At 42.5% G+C, this 17535-nt stretch overlaps 1 protein-coding gene across 1 annotated transcript in view; it reads left to right on the top strand.

The window, feature by feature from the left end:
• Positions 1-7763: 7763 nt before the first annotated feature.
• COL24A1 (collagen type XXIV alpha 1 chain) overlaps positions 7764-17535 on the top strand; it is a 114825-nt gene continuing 105053 nt past the window's right edge. The window contains exons 1-3 of the mRNA XM_066556038.1: positions 7764-7792; positions 8348-8409; positions 14651-15951. Of these exons, the coding sequence (XP_066412135.1) occupies positions 7764-7792; positions 8348-8409; positions 14651-15951 (1392 nt within the window). The remainder of the gene's footprint in view (positions 7793-8347; positions 8410-14650; positions 15952-17535) is intronic.

Here is a 17535-nt window from a genome sequence, read left to right as displayed (position 1 = left end):
AGTGCTAATAGGTTTGGAGCTTGAGCATGTCTTAGGTGTGTGTAAGTACACAGACTGCTAAATATAGCTCTGGAAATAAACACATGTAATCTGATAGCTTTAAACATAGTTGGTTTTCTTATTAGACTCTAAGAACACTTGGAAGAAGCAAGTATAATAATAGAACTAATACTGGGTTTTGCCCTGAAGTTTAGAAGAGAAGCAGCTCTGCAGGGTCCTATTATGGAAGGAAAGCAACTGAGGTGCAGAACAGCATCAGCCACTTCTCAAAAAGCAGGAGTGCAAGAGCTTCCAGGCAGAAGGACACAGGGAAGGGGAGAAGGAACATGCCTGGCACATTCCTGACCCATCTGTGGATACATGACTCAGAGATGTGTGAGCTGTGTGCAGTGAGGCAATGGTAGGGCACAGGTAGCCCTTCTCCTGGCATGTGCCTCCCCATGGCCAAAGAACCTGTCCAAACAGCCTAAAGGCTGTGTTCAACCCCAGCAGGGGCTGTAACAGGGACATGAAGAGCAAAGGGCCAACAAGAGTCCTACGTTGTGAAATTAGTTGGGTAGTTTTGAATATAGAAAACTGAACAACCAATGCTAGTTTTTAAACTTTATGCTGTCTTATGGAACAGCATAATCAGGGCCAGCAAGCTTCATTTACACCCTGTGTGTGCAGCTGGCAAGAATCTCAAATTGTGCCTTTTTCAGTGCAAGTGCTGCTAGACAGGGAGATCTCTGCACAAAATGTCCCCAGCCCATCTCACCACGTCTTGCAGGATGGCTCTTGTAGATGTGCATTGCAAGGGCAGGATTTATCCAGGGTCATTCTCAGGGAAGCATTCTCTCCATAATATCCCTAATGCTGGTGCTAGAAAGTTAAGAAAACAACTATTTGTCTACTTCATACAAGCCATGTCATGTAAGAGATGGATAGATTTCAGGGAAGGGCACCAAACCCAATCAGTAACGTTCTGTGGTAGTTCATTGTAATGCTGATAAACAAAACCTAATAAAATACAATACTTCTCTTGTTGGAAGCCATTAAAGCATGATTTAAAACAGAAAAGCTGACAAATACTTTATTGCTGAAGTGTCCAATATCTGCCTGGGCAGGCACCATGTTCTCTTCAGTGGAAATATACATTTTCATATTTAGCTGTCAGTATGGCCAATGTAAGGTACAAAGATAAAGTAAAATGCTGTCCGTTCTATCTTTGGCTTTCAAAAAGTGAAGTAAACAGGAAATCCCATTGTAGTCTGTGAGAGTATACAAGTTTTGAATTATTTAAGATATTGAAAATTAATTTGAATTTGAAATCAAACACTCCGCTGTATTGCCTGAAAATAACTTTCCCCCCCTCTAACTTCGGGTTCCTATCCCCAGTAAAATTCAGCACCTTAAGTTTGCTGTTGGTTCCCTCAAAATTCCCCCCCCCCCATCTTTTTGCCAGTTCCCAGCTACCTGGATCACCCAGAGAAGTCCTTTTCAGCAAAGGGGGGCACCCTCAGTGACAACAATATCCAATTTTTATCTTTTACAGCCTTTCTTTTTGTTTTAGCACTTCCATTATTTTCTGCTGTTTGGGAATATCTTTGGTTTTATTTCATGACATCTTTCTTCAACTTATCTGCAACTTGAAGGTATTTGCTGTATGTCATGAAGGTATTTGCATGATGTGAAATCTTCATTCTTGTAGCACCCAGAAAGAGATAAGCACCATAACCCTAACTCACATAAAATTTCTTCTGAAGTCCATGGAAGTTTTGCTTAAGTAAGGCTGCGGGACTCGACCACGTGTTCGGTGTAGAGCGTGTACTGCAACGTCTGGTATTGTTTAACTCTACCATGTTTGTTTTTAGCGACAGTTTGCATAAAGACGTCTTATGGGAAAAAGTTACAAATAGGCTTTGTTGTGGGGACAAGGTAAGAAAACTGGAAATTAAAATTAAAAAGACCTTTGTCTCTCGAGGAAGACAGTGAAGGGTGTCATATTTCTTTGGCACTGTAATGCTACTAAATTACATCTGCTCCTCAAACATTTTTCAGAGGGAGGATTTCTAGACCCAACTCCAATTATCCTGGAGATAGAAAACGTCCGGCGCACTCAGCTTTTTGTGTTTAGATCATTTCATCAGCTCTCCCCGCCCGTCCCAAATTTTAATTTAACTTGCAGATTCCTGCCGAGTCTCCCCAGCTGGAGCCCAGCGGCAGCCGAAGGCTCCTCTCGCCCTCCGGCTGCGCTGAGGGCATCATCACCTGTCCCGGCGCTGCGGCCGCACCTGGGCCGGGCGGGGCCGGGCTCGGCGCTGCGCGCCGGCGGCTCCAGGCTCGGGCCGGCTGCCCCGGCTGCGGGCCGGCTCTCGGGGAGCGGCACGGGGCAGCGCGCACCATGCGGGGCCGCGGCCCGGCCCGCCCCGGGGGCCGCGTGTGCTGATGTAATCGCCAGGCAGCAGCGCTGAAATTCAACACCGCGGCGGGCGGGAGCTCCGCCGGTGCCGGGGCAGGCGGTGCAGCGCCGCTCCGCCGCCGGACTCCGCGGGCAGCCGCGGGGCGCCCCCGCCGCCCGGCCCCCGGCGCCCCCCCCACCCGCCGCGCCCGCCCCCGCGGGCCGTACGCGGGCCGGGCCGCCCTCGGGCTTGCGCGGAGCTCGGCGGAGACCTCGGGGCCGGCGGGCTTTCATGGACAGGAGCTGACCCTGCGGCGGCGCGGCGCTCGGCTTTCCCTCGGATCTCCGCTGCCCGGGCAAATGCATACAAATGCATTTGAGAGCCGAGAGGACAAGGCGAGGACGCATCTCTCCCGCGGCGCAAACGTAAGCGGGAGCCGGCGAGACGGGGCGCACCGCACCGCCACCCCGCCGCGGGGCCGGGCAGGGGATGGGGCTGCGCCTCGGCTCCCACCGCGGGCAGGGCACGACCACCCCGGCGGGCAGCGTCCCCAGCTCTACCTTCCGAGCGCCAGCCCTAACCCCGCGGGGTCCCCGACGGACCGGCGGGGTGCTGGCTGCTCGGACAGAGACCGCCCGTATCGCTGGCTGTCCCTGTCCCTCTCCTCCGCACCCCCGGTGTCGTTTGTGGATGTGCTCTATCCCGTCCGGCACCCTCGTGTGGTCCTTCCCCAGCCCACACCGGGCAGCCTGGCTCTGGTGCCCCGGGGAGCGGGGACAGCGTGACCCGAGAGCCGGTGGTCCCCGAGGGGGAGCGAGGATCCCGGGACCCAGCGTTCCGCAGTAACCTGGCAGCTCCTGCACCCCTTTGGTGCCTGGCTAGTAAAACGCGGCACACAAGCAAACGCAAGAGCGTTTAGAATTTACGCTAAAGAGCTAAGGGTACTCTCTTAATACCAGAGATTGCCAGATGAGCTGCTCTGTATTCACGTGTTTTTGCAATTGGTGGAGGTATTTCTGATGCATTCTCACCTGTGCTGCAAAGGCAGAGCTCTGTTCCCTGCCCTTTACCTAAAAGCAGCCTCGGTGAAATGACTGAATTTATAGTTGTAACGGTATTAGAGAGGTTACTTGCATGTGTCTCTGTAAAGGGCTGATTTTGTTCTGGCTGTGTCTTAAGTTTACTGAGTGTTCGAGCAGGACAGAAGAATTTGTTTAGTATTGTAGTGAGGATTATGCTGCTAAAGTGTGCCTGATGTATAATCCGGGTGTACTTGTGAGCAGGTAAGGGGTTCCCTGAAGGTCGCCTTCCTAGGAAATCTGTTTTTAATGGCTGTGTCTTTGGGACTTCTTCAGGAATTGTCTGAGTGCAATTTCAAAGAATGGTTTTATTTTAAATCTATAAAGGGGTATTGCTGATGGAGAAACATAAACTGCATTATAGGAAAGAGGCACAGTAGCAGAGATACAGTTTACTCAAGTTCAAAATATGACATAGCTTCAGAATGTGTCTATATGCTTCTATAATATTTACCTCATTTACTTCTATAGAGAGCAAGCAACCTGGTCACTTGCCTGTATTAAGAAATCAGAATTCCCCACAAAAGGATCAGGTTTCCTTAGCATATGTCAAACCAGTAAATCCCTTGCAACTTCAGCCACCTTTTCCTTGAAATACCATTAGGTCAGGCCTGTGTAGGGATGTCTCTGCAGGTTAAATAAGTAAAACAGCTGCATGACTTCTCAGTCTCTCACCCCACTTATTGACAGAATATTTAAAGTATGAGCAGCCTTGTGTCACCCTTGTTTCTTGCAAGCACCAAGTTGTAGTACATTTGAAGAATGATCTACAAAAGATACAGAGACAAACCCTGTGAAAGAAGAATATTTCACGTAAGTAAGAATACAAGTTATACACTTCATACAGAAAAAAAAAAAGGTGTGTGCTCTCTGGAGAACTAGTGTAAGCAATCAGAGATTTACTCATAAAACTGTTCTAAAATCATGTCTTTTTAATTATATTTTTTTTCTTTTAGAAATACTAACAGAGTTGACTGCTCTTCTGGATTTAGTAGTTTCTCATTTTAAGCCAGATGCTGTCCAATGAATGGGCCACCAGGCAGGGAGTTTCCTCTCTCTGAACCCCAGTCCTTTTGTAGAACTCCTCTCAGGGCAATGCTCCTCTACCTCTCTCGTCATCTTGTATTCCTCCCATTTTCCATTCATTCAAGTTGTGAAATTTGGCAAAGAATTCCTTGATGGCTAATTGGTGCCGTCTGTGACCAAAGGGCCGGTGAGTGTCACACCAGAGAGGTTTTGCAGGCTGTTGTGTCCCCTCAAGCTGTGTTGCTAGTAGGTCTTTTAAAATTTGGGAAGCAGCACTGGACCTGCTGGCTAATTTAATTATAGCAGCAAAGAAAGTTATATTTCTTTTTATATCTTGAAAGGTAAGCTTGAGAGTTGCAGGGCATCTCTGTCCACAAGGTGCTGTGACCTTTCCAAAGCCCTTCTCAAGCTTGATGGACCCAAGCTGTGCCATTCTCCCCAGGCAGATCCAATGAAGGAACAAGTGTGGGGCAGGTGCTGATGTTTAAACCATCGTCCCTGAGGCGTGCAGGACTGAATGCACCTGTGGCAGTCACACTGCAGACAGGTTTACTTGTCCTCCCTAGCAGCCAGCTGGTGGTATTCCTTCCTTTGAACTTGAGATCTAGGAAACTAGGCTGGAATGAAGAGGATACTACTGTGCACTGACCAAACCTGAGTTCTGTATGCTGCTGAGTAGTCTTCAGAGGGTGGAATTTTTCATTGTAGCTTGCCACAACTTGGTTTGAAGCTTATCAATTTTCTCATCCCTCCATCACCCCTAACGCAAAAAACCACCATGGATAGTTGATGTTCACTCTGTAGGAAGAGGCAAATGGCCACAAAGATTATCAGAAAGATAAACTCAGTTTTTTTAGTGGTACAATAGCTCAGTCACATTTGGTAGTGCCTTCCTCCAAAATTATTCAATAGTGGTCCTCAGCATATGCTTGCATGTACAATAGAGCAGATGAAAAGGTAGAAGAAGGGGAGGAAGTTTAAGAGAGACCCCTTGGCTCTGCCCTAAAACCAAGGTATTGGAACAGCTTCAGGTGATATGTTAAATGGGGAAAAATAGCCAGCTTTTGGGTCAGCTGAAGTCTTCCATGCTGCATGATTCTACATTTTTCTATTGGTGTGTCCCAACATCTCCAAGAGCTGTGGACTCAGCTGAGAAAGGAGCCAAGCTCCATGCAGCTATGGCAGATGATAGGTCAAGCCACGTACACATTGTGTATGCCTGGAGCCTGGTGTCGTAGTGGCTGTGCTGTGTGAGAGTGAAGACTGAGAACTGACTGCTCTGCAAATGTACAGAGTGGTGATCTCAACCAAGAGGGAGGGTTTGCATGGATTAGGTTGCACATGGTTTCATTTACAAACAATTTTCCTGTGAAAAAAGATAGAAGGAAGTCTCATTTTTCTCACGCATTAGAGGACCCCCAGCACTATGGTTGTCTCTGGTCCCTGTTTTTTCTCTTAGTTGATAACTCATCTGTTCTTGACATTAGCTGGAGAGCACTGTGTAAGCCAGACATTTGTCTTTACTTTTCACTAAATGTTTCTTATATTCAGTTACATCTGTGTAATTTACAGCCCTGGGAACATGTTGTAATTTCTTGCTTTCCTAAAATGTTTGCTGGAAGTGACAGAGGCAGGTACCTGACAGACACAGCTTTATACCTGTCTGGTGTAGTAGAAGAGGCTGTTGTAATTATTAGAGGAGTCATCTTTGAATTTTGGGCTCTGGGGTTCTTTGATCATCCTTATTTTGTAGCTAGCTAAAATGTTTTATGTGATTTTTTTTTTAATGGCAAATCCATTTTGCACCTTTGAAAATAATAAGGGTCAAATAAAGGGTTGTCCTGAGTTTTAGCTGATACAGTGCAATGCATGGACTTTGTGTCTGGCACAGCTGTCTCCTGTCACTGAGTTTCTCATTTGATCAAAAGATGATGCATTGTGTGATGCAGAAACTTTGAACTTGAATTCTGAGCTTTAGAACTCTGAAAAAATGAACAGAGTGTCCTGTAGTGGACGAGCTGTTTGGACGACAGTCGGTGTTAAGTCCTTTTTAGGAGTGACAGAACTGCTCCAGTAGACATTTCATGGCTGTAGCAGGAGAAAGCTTGAAGGGAGGAATAGCTAGGGATTGCAGTGGTGGTTAATTAGAGAACATGCCCCTACAAGCATGTTGGGATGTGTAAGGCATAGTTTCCACCTTTCCCCTCCCTCTGTGATCAGAGCTAAAGCATTGATGCATATTTTTGAATGTCCTATATGTTCTATGCATTTTCTTCTGAAAGGTATGCTGTATCTACCATTTTACAGTGGCAATGACAACTATTATGCCTTATTGTGCTTAAATTATTAATTTGTTCTGTTTGCCAAAATTTAAGCTCTCACAATATACAAATCCACTCGACGAAATCAGGCTATTGCTCTGTGGTTTTCGTGTACTTGGATGTTTCTGAAATATTTGAATTCCAAACCCTTTGAAGAATTAGTAAGACTAATAATCACTAAATACTGCTCTGTGTGTATGCACATGTACTTACATATATTTTCTTTCTGTTTAAACCATATGTTCCTGTATAAAGAGTGGTAGTGTTTTCTTCCTACCTTTTTTTTCCCCCATGTGAAAATCTGGCTAATTAGCTGGCAAAATTAGGTGACATGAAGTTATATATGTTTAGTTGCAGCTATGTCACTTTCAAGTACACTTGAATCCAGATACTCAAGTGCTCTTTGACCTGGTCCAGGAAACTTTTTTAGTCACTCTAGCATTCCATATTATGAAAAAATGCTGAGATTGCAAACATTAACGAGCAAGAGGCTTGAGTGTGACTTGATTAGTTAGTGTCAGAACTATATTTCTGATATTTTTGAAATATTTCTTCTTAGAACTGAGTAGATAGAGGTTACTGTAATTGTTACATGCATCTCTGCCTGGTTGTCCAACAGTAACAGAAAACAGATTTCTCATTTATTAAAAGATTCAGTCACTGATAAGAGAGTGGTTAGATGTTAATCTGGCTAAAATGATAATTAAGAAACAGCAGACAATCTGTTCTTAATCACAGCAAAAATGTAGTCTGTACAACATTCAACACTTCTAAAGTGAATTTTGAGCACATAATCTAGACCAATCTTATGTATGTTTGTTGGAAAAACTGAAACACCAGTGTGCTATCAACATTATTTTTGTACTAAATCGAAAACACAACACTCAACCAGCTACTAAGAAGAAAATTGTCTCCCTGGCTGATACCAGGGCAGTGAGCCTGTGATAGCTATCAATATGACACTCTTCTACCTGAGCATGGACTTGTAAGTTGAAGTGTGATGGGATTCTTTTATTACTTTGTGAAGAGCATGACTTATAGCATGATAAAATTTTATGATACAAGAACAAAAGTTTGACACAACATTTTCACTTATGGGAAGATGATGTGATCTAGTGAGAAGACTGATAGGACATCAAAAGTATCTAAAGTATCTAATGATCTCTACAGGAATTAGCTTGTCATTTATTTTATGGGTTTTTTATGGCCATGTTTTTTTCTTTCCAGGAAGAAATGTACTATGTAGCAGCATCCATATTTGAAAGCTGCTGCAAAAAAATATAAAGCAGATGCAGTCATTTTATTAATAAAAACCAGTGTAAAATATATGTGCTATGCATGAGGGCATACACAACCTGGATCTTTGTGTGAAACTCCTTCTCAGTATCAGTAAAGTTGTACAGTGTGATGGCTTTGATTCAGGACTTGCTGAAGTCAATGGTACTCTGCCATTTGGATCTTGAACCAGGTTTCTAATTCCTTGGTGTTCTGAAACTGTAGCTGTTTTCTCACATGTTTTTTCCCTTTCTTTCCCTTTTAGGAAAGCTCTCCTTTTCATTGCAACATGTATATCTGTGGGTGTTGCACAAGTACCCAAACAAGGTGAGAATGCTTTGTTTATAATAGGACATTTGTGTAATATGTTAGTAGATGAAAAGAGTAAATGGCTGTTGTTACTTGTGACCTTAGGTTCAGTTCATTAATTCATGTGACTTAAAGAAAATACCAATTACAGCATAATGAGAGCAAAAGTTTAAAGCACCAGTTTGGAAAAGATGACCTTTTGAAAATTATTCAGATTTTCTGTCTATGAAATTGCTTACATATTTAAGCAAACTCTTCATAAAAAAGAAGCCTTGTACAGTGAAAAGGCTTTGATTGTATCTTCACTGCAGTGGGTGTCCTTGGGGGTGGCGAGCTATGACTGAGTTACCTTTGCACTTAAGGCAGGCAAACTATGGCATATAATACAGGCTGGCATTGCTAAAGCAAAATGTAAAATTTGGTATTCATTTGGCTTTGCATTCAGATGCAGATGTTGTGAGGAAATAGGGTTGTCTTGTTTTTAGTTTCTTTTTTAATCTGCCAGCTGTTATAACAGCACCAGATGTGCAACTTGCTCCGGAGACTGCTGTGGGAATGATAGGTCCAAAAGTAGAGGTGGTCAATGTGCCATTTAGCCACTTCTTATTTGCCATGAGAGTGGCAGCATCAGTTCTCCACCATCATCCTCTGCAGTACAGGTGAAGCATGAAGTAGATCATCCTTGGCTGGTGAATGTGTAATGCAAATACTCATCTGAATGCAAACAGATGGGTTGCGTGGTTAAGGCAAGACTCATTCCTGATAATGTTTTACTAGAGCCCTTTGGGATATCTCAGCAGCCTCCCACCATTATTCTCACCAATGCGTTTTTCCTGCTTGTCATTCCCAGAGATTGGCAAAGTTTGATTTTTCCTTCAGTTGTGAAGTTCTTGTTTTGCCTCCCCCCCCCGTTGCCTTTGTAGTTTTGCCCTCCAGTGTTGCCCATTTCTTGCCTGGTAAGATTGGTTGTTGATTTTTCACATCCTGCTCAATGGGGGCCATATGCTTTTGTGATGATGGGATTTTCCCGGATTTTTATAATAGCTGAGCCAAGTTCTCACTGGAGGAGGGGCAGCACTGTTAGATGTGTGTGGCCTGCCCTGCTCCAGGCCTGCAGGGATGGGAAGGGAAGAGGCAGTTTTAGGAAGGCAGTTTACAGTTTCCTGGTGTGGTGGGAGCAGGTGACAGATGCCAGAGACAGATGTGTGATGACAGTTTGTGTCTTCATCCCTCCAGCCCACCCTCCTCCTCTGCAAAGAAATAAACCTTTTTTCCTCACTCTCATGCCCCTCAGCCTGAGAATTGCCTTTCCCTGACCCTTCAGGTGAGGACAGTGAAAGCTGCAGGGCGGGGGGTGCAGTAACACAGGGGAGTGGAGACTGTTCTACCTGCCTCTTGGCTGAGAATGCCTCCGTGCACAGAGCTTTGCAGAAATGGAGTAAAGCCTCTGGTCTCAACATGCTTATATTGAATTATTTTTTTTGTTACCAGCAGATGAAGGAGTTTCCTTTTCTTTTCTATTATTATTTTGTTGTTATTGTTATTACTGTTATTCAACAGCATTTCTAGACAGCCATATGAGAAGCCTTATTGAATGGAAACTCCTCTTCATCCTTGATGCGCAAGTGCCATACATGACTTTATTTTCTTTAAATGCTTGCTTGGGATCAAAATGATACATTGAATCTTGATGAAACTTTCTTCCCATGAGTGGATTAGGTTCCTCTTGCACTTTATTTGCACAGTGTGTAAACAAAGTTGGAAAAAGCAGTTCAGAGAAGGAAACCTCCTCAGAAAAAACATAGAGCATTTCAAGTATATCCTTCAGTTTCAGTATATAAGCTACAGTGTTACCTTATTACATTTGCGGTGCTTAGTCCAGGAACAGGATTGCATGCCCATTAGGAACATGTTAACACCTTGGTTTTTAAACTTCCTTGGCAGTGGTATTTTGAAAAAAGAATATTCTGCCAAACATGCAGATGTTAGCTGATTAACATGCCTTCTCTCCTGAGCTGAGGAGACAGCCTCTGCATGCTTTATCTGAGAGGATACACGTTGTTCAGTTTGGTATGCTGCTATAAACCATGTTCAGGGAAGTACTTGTAAAGATACAGTCTCAGACTTTAGAAATAATACTTTGAGTGGGGCTCAAGGACATGCAGAATTAATGTGTCTTGCTGGCTTTCCTATGCCAGTCATCTGATCTGGCATCCAGGAGAGCATTTGTTGCAGCCAGGTATCTTAATGTACCCAGTTGCAGATGCATCACCTAGAAAATTGGCAATCTGATGACAAATTGCTCTTGGTTCTGGTGGAGCTGATTGATGAATGGCCCTTTTCTTTTCCCTTACCCACACTGGAAAAGGGAAAGGGAGAAATGTGTGTACTAAGATTGCTGAAACAGGGAGAGCATCTCCGAGATCCTGCCTTCAGAGTAGCTGTGAGTATGGAGCAATGTGGAAATGAGCAAGAGGGACTGAAGGGAATATGCATGTGAAACAATCCTGTAGTCAAATCCCTTCATCCCTCCCCAGTTCCTTTGTGGGGTTATTTTTGTGCCACACAAGGGTCAGAAGGCTTTTTGCCAAAGCTGGTGTAAGGTTTTGCCTTACCTCATGATGCAGTAAGGCTGTGAATTTTTAAAGATCTCCTAGAAGGTGGAAGGAAAGCACTTGACACCAAAACCTCAAAACAACCTTTCCTTCAAGAAGTTGAGCTCTTACAATTTGGGGGACTAATGGGTTGAATAAGCAGTAAGTGAAGACAGATGTTTTGTAGACATGAGTAAACAAAGAAAACTGACAACTGATAGGTAAAGCAAATAGTGGTTGTCATGCTGGAAGGAAGAATGAGAGGGTTGCCTGCTCCCAAAATCCAGTGTGCTGCCAAGAGCTTCTGAAAGCCTTAAAATAAAATAAATATGCATGTTGGACCAGAAGTGAAATGACTGGCCAAAAAAGTTTGGAACAACCTTTTGGCTTGACAGTGGGTTAACACACAGCAAGTCAGCAAGGAGTAATTCCTTTATACTTACTTTTTTGATGTCATTTTTCACACAATATTTATTTGCGTTTAGCTCTCTCAAGACCTGCCATTGTTTGCAGAAATCTATTTGCAGGATAGAAAAAAAATCGTATTCCTCTTCATGCTGGTTATTTTCTTTAATAACTTTTAAACTATGTGCTCTTTTCAAATCAGAACTGCCAAAAAATTGACCATTTTGCTTGCAGTTTGTCTTTTATTAGTGATAGACTTGAATGTAATTTTTAAGCTGACTATTTTAAACCAGTTTAAGCTTTTTATTTTACACTTGAATTTATAATACTTTGGATGGATCACATGCATTACTATTTAAAATAAAAATATGTAATTAAAATTTTTGTAAGTAAAAAAGCAACCACTTGCCCAGTATTTCAGGTTAGGATGTGATACTTAGGCACAACCTTAGGTTAGGCTAGCAGCTGTTCTCTTTGTGCAGTCAGCTGGCCCTCCCAGTGCAAAGAGGTAGTGGAGCAGTGCATTATGCCTTGGGGACTATTTCCATGTGTAAGACTGTGTTGCCCAGAGTTCAGGACCTGTGTTTCTTCCCAGCTTCCCTCCTCAAGGGCAGTGCAAGCACAGCTTTCTCCTGCAGAGCTACAGGCAGACCAGGCAGGATGGGGTCCTGGCAAAGAGCAGTGGTTCATTAGCAGAGGCACTGTGCTTTGGAGCTCTACTAGAACCTGACCTCTGTTATCAGCCTGACAGATAAAAATACAGCCATGGTGAATTAATTGCTCTGAGGCAAAACATCTTGAGAACTTGGCATACACAGGACTTTCTGCAGAAATACTCTTTCTCCATACCTCCGTCTGCACTGGCTGCTTGCCAGGAGAGTCTTGGCCCGTCTGTGAATCTCAAACATGACTAGAAACTCTACAAGGTGTGTAATTAATTTTCAAGATGTACAGTGTGTTCAGGTTGATGCTTTTGGTTCCAACTTATAAATCACTCTCAAGGAAATCTCAGGCACTTCTCATAATTTAGCACTGAAACTAAGCCAACATCTGTCTATTCTTAAAGTTTGCTATGAATACATTCAGTAAACAGAGAAAGGGAAACTGGGAAAGGAGACCTTTTTTCCACTTAAAGCGTAAATATCCATTTGTTTCAGTGGCTCTTTTCTTTCAATATTGTAGCAAATCCTTAACTTTTCTTCTTTAAGCTAAATTTTTGTTGTGTTTTATAATAGTTTTATATACTTAGTATAAGCATGCCCATAGCAAAAGTAGCCTCAGCAAAATGCTATAGAAAGTGCCTGTGTCTGCCCAGCCAGCCTTATTTGATCAGTGCAACTATTAGATACTACAAGTAATTTTTAATGTAGGTGTTTCTGTGAAGTTGTTCCCATGAGAGGTGGAAACAGATGATATCCTATGCTGCTGTGTAATGCTGTTTATGAAAACTAGTCTTCAGGTTCCCCTTGTGAAAAAACATCCTAAAATATGGGTTAAGGGGACCTTGAACTCATCTGGTCCTAACTCCTGCTGAGGTCAGTGTCAATGAGGGTGGAGTCACTTCAGGTTGTTGGGTTCTGTCCAATTGGTCTTTGAAAATCTCCAAGAATTGAGATTATCTCATGTCTCTGCCTCCCCTGGTCCAGCACTTGACCACTTTTGTGGTGAGACTGCTTCTTCTTTGTATGGAGCTGAAATTTCTTGTCCTGCAGCTTGTGTCTTACTCCTCAGCTTTTCTCTGTTTTCCTTATGGCCTCAATTCAGATAATGGACAATTTTATTTAGATTCCCCAAACCTTCCTGTCTCTAGACCAAGCTAATGTTTCTTCAGCCTTCTCAGTATGTTTTAGCTCCCAATCTTCTTGTTCCATATTTCTGTGACTGCATTTTGATTCAAGATCTGCAATATTTCTGCACCTTTCACAAACACTCAGGCAGGCAGTTTTACCAATGAGTCTATCAATGCCATAAATGCTATCCTATTTTGAGATCCTACAGAAAGGCTCTTGAGGATCTGTGGTTTAGCTCCTAAGGAGCCTTTGTAGTGTTTCAGCTGCATCATAAGGGATGTATCTTTCTATTCATCCTGAAGGAAGTTGTCTATGCCCACCAACTCAACTTGCCCAAATGTGATTTAGGCAATAAGAAATTAATTGGGTCACCTTCAACTGTTGATTTACCCAAAGGCGGCATTGATTTTTTATCCCAGAATAGACAAGATTTCAGTTTATCAGGATGATAGATAATTGTGTTTCTACCCATTAAGTGAGGATATTTAGCCAGGTAAAAGATGGAGACACTCTGTGATCCAGACTAAGGGAAGGCTTAAAGGACATAGCTCACATTGAATGAGAAACTAGAGAATCCAACACTGAATAAACCACTGCCCATACTTCTATAGGAAGATCTATCCAGATTTCTGTATGTCAAAGCCACATCTATAGAACATCAATCAGTAGGACAGCTGGCTGCTCTGTCTCCTTATTGTCTTCTGCTGTGGAGTGCATTCTTAGTTCAATGTCTTGTCGTGGTGGCTGCAGCCTTGTGCACTTTAGGGGGAGAGATGAGCCAGAAGACAGGAGCAGTACCCCTTGGGTCCTGGCAGTTCTTCTCTTTCCTTGCTTTTCACCACTTCCACTGCTCCAGAGTTCACCTTATCCATGGCTCTAACAAGTAAACTGTGTGGAGGGGAAGAAGGCGGTACTGTGCTAACTGTGCTATAAATAGCTTTCCTTTCTTATAAACTAAGCAACCCTTCCCTCAAATGCTTTGACTTGAACGTTTTAGATAAAGAGCAACAGCATGGATTTATTGCAGAAGATTTTTTGCAGAAGAAAAAGTTTTTGAAAAAAAGACTAATTCTCTGCTCAAAGAGTGGACAGGATTAGCTTAATAAATAAGGAACTAATGAAAGTGTACTCACTGATCACTGGAAGGTTTGAAGAGAGCAAATGAGGATTTTTCACTTTTATAAGTGAATTAACCTGCAATGGGCATTTTGTGGACCTTTCTGTGTGTGTGTTTGTTTAGCTTGGTTGGGTTTTTTTAAGATGGAAATTTTGCTCTGGGTTTAATTACTTGTTTGATTCATGTGAAAGATCAGTGCCTTCCAAGGGGGATTTGGTGGCCTTACTGTGTGAAGTGTATATGCTCTGAGAGGTAGAGATTTGTGAAAATGTTGTGTGTACATTTTTTTATATGGATCTGAATGTATGAGCTTGTAAATTAAATCAACAGTGTGCCTTTATTTCTTTTTACAGCAATAGATGTTCTTCATCAACTAGGCCTTGTGAAAGATGTCCAAGAGCCTTCAGAGACAGCAGTGCCCTCACCATCCTCTCTGTTACCTCAGGGTGTTCGTCTAACTGCATCAGGAGTGGTGCTAAGCGATGATGCACATATTGAGTCCCGTGTCCTTCAAGTCATACCATCAAATCTAGGGCATCAGTTCATCTTATTGGTTGGGCTGTACTCTTATAGAGCCAGTAATGCTTTTCTTTTCAGTGTTAGAAACAAAAGCAGGCTGCAGTTTGGTGTCCAGCTGCTACCAAGAAAGGTAGCAGTGTACACCGGAGGGAAGCAGCCTGTGTACTTTGATTATTGTGTTCATAATGAACAATGGCATTTGTTTGCCATTGGCATTGGGGACAAGACTGTCTCACTATTTGCTGAGTGTGGAAACAAGTACTACAGCAGTGAAGTACTTTCTGAAGTGGAGACATTTGATTCAGAGGGTGTATTTACCCTGGGAAGGAAGAGCTCTCACTCTGTCAGCTTTGAAGGAGTTATATGTCAGCTGGATATTATTCCCTCTGCAGAAGCCTCTGCAAACTACTGTAAATATGTGAAACAGCAGTGTCGCCAGGCTGAAACCTATCAATCTCTGCGTGGGGCTCCACTTCTGCCACACGGGCTGGATGCTTTTTCAAAGATGATCACTGATGAGGAAAACCAGGAAGATATATCAGCTTATAGATGGAAAGAAGTATCAAACATGCCTGTTACCAACGTTGCTCAGATTCACTTTTTACCAGACCGCTTTGAGTTAAGAAATGCCTCTGTATGGGAGTTTGCAGAGACCAAACCTCTGTTGCTGGAAGCTTGGCCTCAAACAGAACTCCAGCAGAACATTGATCTGGCTCTTCAGCAGCAGGAGATGAGCAGAAAAAGAAACATCACTAAAACCCCTGCAGGATCGTATCCAAATAGTTCAGCTAATACCACAGAAGATGCAGACAGACATAACGAGCCTTCTCTGATCTCCCCTGTAAAACAGAGTAAAACTAAAAGCAAGGGAATGGAAAAAGCAAAACAGCATTTAGATGAACCAAACAAAAAGCAGCAAATCTTCAACACAACTCTCTACAGTTTGCCTGCTGAACTCCCTCTGGATAATCAACTCCATCCGGGGCAGGAAGGTGCATTTGATGCTGATGAGACTTATCATACAGAAAGCACTTATGAAAATGGTATTGATAATTATGCTTATGACTATGAAGATCTTGGCAAAATGTTTGAAAGGGGAAGTGTCAGAGGTCCAAAGGGGGAAACTGGACCTCCTGTAAGTTATCTTTATTACTTTTTTTACTATATTGCAGCAGCATACATTTAACAGAGGCTTTGAAAGAAACCTCTCCAAGCATGCCAAAGCTGTGACTGCAGTTTCTCCCAGCTGTATTGTACAAATGTTTGTCTGCCTTAAATGTGTCTTTTTCTCACATGTAATTTTAATGTAAGTGTAATATACTTTTATTTACTGGAAGAATATAAAGACATCCACAATATTCACATTCTGGTGAAGTGGTAGGCAACCCAGGCTTCTTTAAAATTTGGAATGCAGCTGGATGTTTGTAACTACTAATTACAGACTGATCACATAATAAAATTGCAGGCTAATTTAATGCAGTTCACAAGTATGGATGCTGGTCTATGAAAAGAACAACCAAGGCTGCTTGGAAGACTGACACAGTTGTCTTGGTTGAGCAATGCTGTCAAAATTTATAGTTGTAGAAATAGATCAGCTGCAGAATCCAGTCTGCAGGCATTCATAATCCAAGGTTATGGGGTTAAGCAAACCTGCATGGAAAACAGTTTTTAGAACAGTTTTACAAGGTTTTGAGGTATTTTTTCAGTTCACAGGGTAAGTGATTTTTGATAAAATTGCAAATGCACAGTAGTGGTTTTAACAGAAACTCATTTATCCTTTCTTATTGTGTGCAGAAGTCTCATAAGCTTTTTAATACATAGAAATGTGCCCATATATATGAAGCTACAGATCAGAAAGAACATCAGTTCCTGCTTAGCCTGGGAAATATGATAGATCATGCTTCGTGCTTGTGTGAGATTTTGGTTAAAATTTTAAACCGTAGTTTATAAACCACTTGCTTTTTTTGTTTGATTGGTTTTGGTTTTGTAAGTGTTCATCTGTTTGGTTATTACCGGAAAGCAATTTGATATGTGTTAAGCAGCTCCTAATATATATTTAAATATGGCTATAAATTTATTGTATCTATTCTTTCAGCACTGAAATATTTTTTTCTTGAACTAGTTAACAACTAAGAACCTATTCAAAAGTTCACTTTTTACTCTAAACAGGATCCAGGAACAAAGTAATTGTTACACAATTGAAAAATGTGTTAACAAGTAATTCACACTACTCCAGAAGTGCTCTTGCTTAATCTTTTTCAATTGTGAAGTCAGTCTTTTTTTCTCTCTTTGTCTCTTATGATAGCATTCATGGTGACATGTCACTAAGCATGTTGCTGTCATCAGCATGAGGTTAATTTCCATTTTTGGACCTTAGGATGTTTAGTAACTACTAATGGAAGGTTTTAATTTTAGCCTGTAGCTTGTTTGTTGTGATTTCAGTCAGCCACAGCCAAGAAAGTTAAATCTGCTCTTTTTCACGTGTCAGAAATGGCTACTGATAGTGTTGGTTGTTTGCATTACTAAGAAACTCCAAGCAAATGCTCTGGGTTGTTTTTCTAGACAGTACACACAGACACTACACATACAGTGGCAAAGTGACAGCTGACTTGAACGTTCAGAGGTGTCTGTTACCATGTTCAATGCTGTCTTATGGACTGGGGATAGAGAAGATTGTCTTGCTTGCACACTGTAGTCTGTAGGGAATATGGTGCATTTC

The sequence above is a fragment of the Molothrus aeneus genome, chromosome 9 (assembly GCF_037042795.1).
Source record: "Molothrus aeneus isolate 106 chromosome 9, BPBGC_Maene_1.0, whole genome shotgun sequence".
Classification (NCBI taxonomy): Eukaryota; Metazoa; Chordata; class Aves; order Passeriformes; family Icteridae; genus Molothrus; species Molothrus aeneus.
The sequence above is the reverse complement of the archived record's forward strand: the minus strand, read 5'-3'. Positions and strand labels throughout refer to the sequence as shown.